General features: G+C 42.2%; 1 protein-coding gene across 1 annotated transcript; it reads right to left on the bottom strand.

The window, feature by feature from the left end:
- Nucleotides 1-389: 389 nt before the first annotated feature.
- Nucleotides 390-3,243, bottom strand: LOC136573356 (protein S100-A12-like). Its single transcript, XM_066574650.1, has 2 exons — nt 3,066-3,243; nt 390-656 (listed from the first exon to the last, which is right to left on the bottom strand). The coding sequence occupies exons 1-2, from the start codon at nt 3,198-3,200 to the stop codon at nt 525-527; spliced, it is 267 nt and encodes an 88-aa protein (XP_066430747.1). The 5' UTR covers nt 3,201-3,243; the 3' UTR covers nt 390-524.
- Between the last annotated feature and the right edge of the window lie 3,966 nt (nt 3,244-7,209).

Below are 7,209 nucleotides of genomic sequence, written 5' to 3'. Positions count from 1 at the left end.
CATATATGCAGCGTTTATCCGCACCCTCACTAAATGACAGAGTGGGAGTTTAAAAAAAAAAAAAAAAGGGACCAGGAAGATTGGACTGCGCATGACAGCGTGCGTGAGATATTAGTCATGCGCAGCCCGAAATCACTGCCATACGCGGTGACACGCCTGCTCACACAGCGGTAAAACACTGCATAATACACACAGCGTTTATACATAAGATTGCATGAATGAGGCCGTACTGTGACATCCAACAGAAAAGAGTTATTGCTCAAGCTATTGTGCTACTTGAATCGCAATACCTTCTCTGTGCCATATCTTACATAAATTACCAAATATAGTCCACATTTCTGCGCTAATTTCATGATCCAGTATATCTTTAAAGGAATCGGGAAAATAAATATTCAGAATCATTTATGCTTTTTATTCAGTGTTTGTTATTTTTTAGGTTAAAAAGTAAGAAACAGAAGAAATTAAATACAGAACTTTATGGATCAACAACAGATTGATTTATATTGTTATTTACGCAATGTCTTCTAATGCATCTCTTCAAATCTCCTGACTGTCATCTCTGCAACAAATTTCATATATCCCCGAAAATCCACTTCGTCTCCATTTTCATCCAGATCCTTTACGAGTTTGTCAACAAAAGCCTTGTCTTTCGCGTTCTAAAAAAAATAATTGAAGAAGCCGACCTATTAGTCATGATATGTGCAATTAAAGGAACAGAGTAACGTTGGAATAAATAAAATTGCTAACCAAAACAATCCCTCTTCTGCTCCCAGCAATAAACGGTAGGACAGGTTATCATCTTTAGTCGCAGTTGACTTCCGGACACTTCATGGATTAGCCCTGCTTTGTACATGTTTTTGAGCGAATCCATGAAGTATTTTGGTGGCATGTAGAGCGAACATCGGTCTTTTCGAGTAAGTGATTACTCGTCCGAGCACCATGCGGGGGGGGGGGGCGGAGGTGAGAGAGATCTCTCTCCCCGCTGATCCCCCCCCCCCCCCACGCATGGTGCTCGGACGAGTAATCACTTACTCGAAAAGGCCGATACTCGCTCGAGCATCAGCCTTAAATTACCATGCTCGCTCATCTCTATTACCTACCTAATGTACTTTAGCCAGAAGTAAGGTATACATAACAGGGATTATGACTGCAGGATTGGCCTATAAAGGTTTTGTTTGGGGCCAGTTGATCAGAGTCTCTATTGGGACCTGTAGCATGCGATCAATGGCTGGGGAAGCTTATGTTTATGACTTCCCTATGAACTACAGTGGGATGATCTGCACATGCGTGATACTTACATGTACAAAGCTGAAAAATATGAATTTGTAAGAGTGAAGGTTCATGTGACCGGACCTTTTCTAAGGGGGCATTCACACGGGCGAGTGTGATATCAGTCTGAGTAAGGGCTTTTACCCACTAGCGTTTTTTTTTCCATACTGCGATATCGCTGGGCTTTTTTTTCAATGGGACTTTCTAATGTTAAAATCGCATCGCACAAAAATCCCAAGTTTGTGATTTTGCGATTTTTCTGCGATGCGATTTTTAACCTTAGAAAGTCCCATTGAAAAAAAACACAGCGTTAAAAAAAACGCTAGTGGGTAAAAACCATAACTCGGAACGATATCGCACTTGCAAACCAGTGATTTTTCATACAACTGTGATGTGTTTTGAGGAGAAAAAAACGCATCATATTGTGGTAAATGCGAATTTCACACTCGTCAAAATCACATATTACAATAGTAAAAAAAAAAAAAAAAAAAGCATTGCATCGCACAAACAAGAAACTTGCATTTACATGCGAGTCTGATGGGATTTTTTTCTCTCTTAGGGAAGAATGGGCAATTCTTGAACAGAATCGTCAGAAAATAGGACATGTGGCGATTTTTCTATCTGGGTCCATGGCTCACAGAGAAGAATCGCTCATATAAATGAAAATATTGAAATCCTTGAGTCCTTTCTGTTCATGTGAATTCGCCCTTCCATCTCAATTTCTAAAGATTTCATGCTTCTTTTTTTAAACCTTGTGAAACCATATTCGGGTCTGTTAATATCAGCGTCAGAGGAGCGTTCAGAAGCGCCGTCACTGAATTCCGTTAGGATACAGGATGAAATAGTGCTGCATACAGCGTAACTTCATCATGTAAAATGACAGTCAGATGGAAACCAAACAGAAACGGCAATATTGTAGAAAAAAAGGGGAACATTTTGAGAAAGACCGCAAGTCGGTGGAAACGCGTTAGTTGCCATGGCATAACGCTACACAAAGATTTTAATCTTTCTCTCGAGCTTTTATGTGAAAACTACGAACAAAGGAATATGATTTTTTTGCACGTTGAACTGGCTAGATCTACTTTATTGGAAACCAAACAGACCCCATTATAGTCAGTGGGATTCATGCAGCTCAGTGCGGTTCTATCACAAGACAGATCCGCTTCGCCACTGGGGGACATTTTCCTAATCCAGTAATGGACCTTCGGCTGAATTCACAAGTAGTATTGTGTGTCCTACATAATTTCAGGGGGTTTTTTTGCTCTGTCTTTAGAATCAGAAATAAACCCTTGGGGATTTTTTTTTACAGAAAAACAGCACAATCTGCAGTGCTATGTTCCAAAAAATGAAAATTTTTAGCAGAACGGCTCAAATGGGAGAAAAGTGTAAAACCATAAACCCCACTGAAATGGGGAAAAATCAAAAGCATTTATTTCCTTTTTCTGTTGCTAAAGACAGACCAGAGAAACACAAAATGTGCGGGACACAGAACGCTGGTGTGAATTCAGCATTAGCGCAGATGTGAATGAGCCCTAAGGGTTTCCTCACAATTATTTTATTTACATCTTTTCTGGCTCTGCCCATTTCTTTACAGAGAGGAAGGAGTACACGGGACCCCTATCCCAAAATCAGCACGGGTCTCAGAGGTGAGAACCCCACTGATCAGCAACTCCTTTAAAACATATGCGGCTTCCTTCTTGGGGGCTGCTCTCTACTTACAAAGATACATATCCAAATATTATAAAGAACGGGTGATAACTATCTGTATTTGTATTGAATGTAAATTCACATCTTACCTCCAGGGTCTCGGGCATTTCCTCCCTTATCAATCTCTCGAACTCCAATTTGCTTAAAGATTCGTTATTGCCGCCTTTGGCATATCCGTTAAAGACGTTAATGACAAAAGAGAATGCACTCTCCAGATGGTTCATGTTTTGAAGTGATGTTAGCTTCTCACCGTGTCCAGGCAGCTTGTTATAGGCAGAATGTAATATTAGGGACTGAGACGATACATTTATAGGGATTGTGGGGAGGAACAAATATGAATCATAAGTAAATATTACACTGGGTGTAACAATAACATGAATAACTTATGTAAACACTCTTCCAAATTAAGAAAAGTTAATTATATCATTAGAATTGTTATCTACAGTGAATTGTGTAATTGCATAAAGCTAGCTAATTAGTGTGTAACTACTGAACTAGTATTGGAATGTATCTAATTAATGTGTATATTCTTAGAAAGTACAAGGTGTCTCTGAAGTACCAATGTAATAAATCTATTACCGAGTAGCCAGTATAGATGGGAAGCTGTTTTCTGATTTATATGATGTACAAGGATCTCGGGTTTTATCCACGTCAGCGGGAAGACGAATAGATACAATTCTAGAATTTGGGGAACTGAGAATTCCCATGCCATGATGGAGCACAAGTGTGACTCACCAAAATGGACTGTCCTTTGTGCCGTGTCTCACCACAAAGTGTATGGGCCGTCCTTTGCAGAGTTTATGGTAGTCAGCCTTTCTTATCTGGATATGCTGGAAAATCGGTTAATACCACAACTGAATAATAACTGTGATGATTACATCTACCAGCAGGCCGCTGCATCACCCTACTTTCACCTTCAAGTTCGTGCCAACCTCAACAACACCCAGTCTTAATGCTGGATAGGAAGAGAGGGAAGAAATGACCAGGTTCTCATGCTGTGGCCCCTGCATTTGTTCTACTTGACTCTGTGCAATTTTTAGTTGTGGGGCTCCATCATTGATAATAGTTCATGTTGGAGACGTTCTTGTTTTGGTAATTATATCTCTGTGAACGTCCCCACAGTGAGTATTGGTCCTTTTCCCATTTCTTCTTGGGATAAGATGCTAAGTGCGGGCGATATAGTTTTTCAGGTTTTGAAAGACAAACTTTAGGAAAAAATGTCTCAAACTGTTCAAGGATTTACCACATTAATTTGTTTAGTTTTCCTGTCGTGGGGAAGTTAATTTCAGTGACGATAAATGAACCATCTGCCCCTGTTTTTGCTGATGGATGGGAGTCTCTGTTTTACCTCATCTAGAAATAAACTGTGGGAACTCAACATCTTTCGTCCAATTCTTTTTCAGGTGGGAAATTGTTTGTTTGGTCCAGAGCTATCGGCAGTCACTGTACCAATAATTTGTGTCCAATGACAGATGGTTAAGTTAAATGCTCGACTTCTCATAAAACATCATTTAAAGCCCAGTTCTAAATATCTGTAGGCCCCTTCTAGGGGGAGGCTGCTGTCACAGCACCATTGGTGCTAGCTACCTCTGGGTTTCGAAGTCGGGTCTGGGGTCTTATTATAATATATTTTGTTATCTTAATATATTATTTACCACTCTAGTTTTTAAGTCTTATGCAGCTCTATAATACTGTGGGAACTGAACAGGCTCCTAAACTCATGCCAGACCATTGTGGTGTTGGTTCAACAATGTCGTTTTACAACCTGGCATGTAGATTTACTGTCAAAGGCCGCCTGCACACGAGCGTTCCGGATTCCACTAGCGGATTTTCACGCGCGTATGGTACCTAAATGTGCTTGCGGATAGGTGCGGATGCGTGAAAAATCACGCGCGGATATACGCGGATGTGTTGCGGAAAAAAACGCGCAGAAAAATCCGGAAGACACCCTTATTGTAAACCCAACCCCTAGAGAACTGCCCATTCCCTGGAAAACAGCTTAAAAACCAACACCCAGACTCCGTTTTGTCCCTCTTGCTTGTGCGAGCACCGTTAAATTATTCTGGCCACATGCTTTCACCCGGTGAGCAGATGTCTTTGTGGGCATGGTTGATCCATGTAACTTTTTTCGGACGTACTATAAAAATACTATATAAGTTTGGTAACGTAGTAATCGTACTGACCCATAGAATAAAAATATCGGGTCGTTTTTGTTGCACTTTGCGCGCTGCAGAAACAGGACGCACCGAAAGATGGTGGAAAGTCTTTTTTTTTCTCTCCGATTACAATTTTTAAAGGTTTTTCAGTAAATTATATGGTACAATAAATAGTGCCATTGCAAAATACAACTCGTCCCACAAAAAAATAACAAGCCCTTATACAGCGACGTCGATGGATAAATAAAGGAACTACGATTTTTTAGGGAGTAGGGGGAAAAAAAGCAAAAAAGCTCCGTCACTAAGGGGTTAAAAGTTGGGATGGAAAAAAGCACAATAAAAACAAAAGTAAAACGGCTTGGCCACTAAGGGGTTAAAATGAAAAAAAAAGTACATTTGACGCAATAGCGAATAATACTCACGCAAGTTCTTCTGTTCTGCTTCTACTGCGTTCGTCCACGCATCCCCATAAACCTGAGCGGAGAGTTGAAGCCAGGATTGTTCCTTTCTGTTCTTGTCGAGGTATTCTGGGGAGTTACTGTCCCATAGGCTGGGGAAGTCCTGCATGATTGCCACAAGTTTCCCCATGTCGATCATTATGGCTTGTGGCAGGCTGGTGCCTGCTGGCTGCTCTCTGGTAGATGAGGGGACTGAAAGGACAGATCTGCAGTTGAAATGTGCCTGTGAAGCTCTGTGCTGTGTGTTGGGACGTCTCCTACCATGCCTACTTCCTGTAGTCATAGCAACCAGTGACTCCATCCGCAGCTGCACTGCGGATGTACTGCGTGAAAAAACGCACCCATTCACTTGTATTGGAGGCTTCACGCGCATGATCCGACCAAAATTAGAACAGGTCGCAGATTTTTTCACGCGCGTGAAAAAACGCGATACACATCCGTCCGTCTGGGGACAACTGCGGATCCTCATAGGAGTATATTGGCTGCGGTCTGGGGCGGATTATGTGCCTAAAATCACGCGCTTGAAATTCTGCTCGTGTGCAGGCACCCAAAATCAGGAACTGGGCATAATCGGATGTAACTGGTGACTGACACAAGGATGTAACCCGCTAACAGTATAAAGGCTCTCACATGGGAGTCTTTACTGCGTATTACACACACAGGTTTTGCTTTCATAATATGTGGTAACTGACTTTACATTACTTTCAACGGAGCCTCTCACACACAGCGCAGAAAATGCATGTGCAAAAAAACAGCACAACATGCTGTGCCCGGCGGGTATTATGTGCGCATATACACCAAGATTACATAAAATCACAGAGGTGAGGAAAAAGAAAAAAAACAAAAAAAAAACTGTCTGGCTGACTACATATCTTCAGGGCTTAAGGCCATTGCGCCTGCCCTACGGCGATTGTGCCGGTGGCGATTGTGCCTGCCTTATGGCGATCGTGCCTATGGCGACCGTGTCTGCTTTGCAGACCTTCAGGTATTGTATTTTTGGCTTTTTCAGTGAATAACATATACACCAAGATAGTGTATGGGGATTTGTCGGTACGCAGCAGTACACAATGCATTTTTTATATTGCCGCATGCTCCCTGCGCAAGAGATACATCTGCAGAAAACACGTGTGAGAGAGCCTTCAATTTGAAGAGTTCATCCATGAAAACACATTCCCATCAGATATTCAAATTTCCTTTCTACGGCTTCCCTCACACAGGCGTTTGCAGAAACGCAGCATTTTCAAGGCTGCATTTACTGCGGTTTCAGCAGCGCTGTCATGCATTTTTGACATTTGTCAGCTGAAAAAAAAAACAATCCTCACCTAGCTGGCGCCATCCGGATCCCTACTGCTGCTCTCTGGAGCTTCGGGGACTTGTCAGCACTGATAGACCCCGCCTCCAGCAAGAGATTGTTCTGATTGAGGCAGCTGCCTAAGCCAAGCACAGCCAGCGCTGCGTGCACCAATCACAGCCAATCTAATAACTGTAATTGGTGCATGCAATGCTGGCTTCGCCAATCAGAGCAATCGCTTGCTGGAGGCAGGGTCTTCAAACTCCATCACTAGCAAAAGATGCTCTGTCGGTGATAAGTGCCCGTAGCTCCGGAGAGTAGCGCGAGG

Source organism: Eleutherodactylus coqui, chromosome 7, assembly GCF_035609145.1.
Source record: "Eleutherodactylus coqui strain aEleCoq1 chromosome 7, aEleCoq1.hap1, whole genome shotgun sequence".
In the NCBI taxonomy this organism is placed as follows: domain Eukaryota; kingdom Metazoa; phylum Chordata; class Amphibia; order Anura; family Eleutherodactylidae; genus Eleutherodactylus; species Eleutherodactylus coqui.
The sequence above is the reverse complement of the archived record's forward strand: the minus strand, read 5'-3'. Positions and strand labels throughout refer to the sequence as shown.

Excerpts from the sequence above, each read along its gene's own strand:
- LOC136573356 (XM_066574650.1), bottom strand. The coding sequence starts at position 3,200 with ATGAACCATCTGGAGAGTGCATTCTCTTTTGTCATTAACGTCTTTAAC. Across the intron at positions 657-3,065 it reads AAATGCCCGAGACCCTGGAG|AACGCGAAAGACAAGGCTTT; the intron begins GTAAGATGTGAA and ends TATTTTTTTTAG.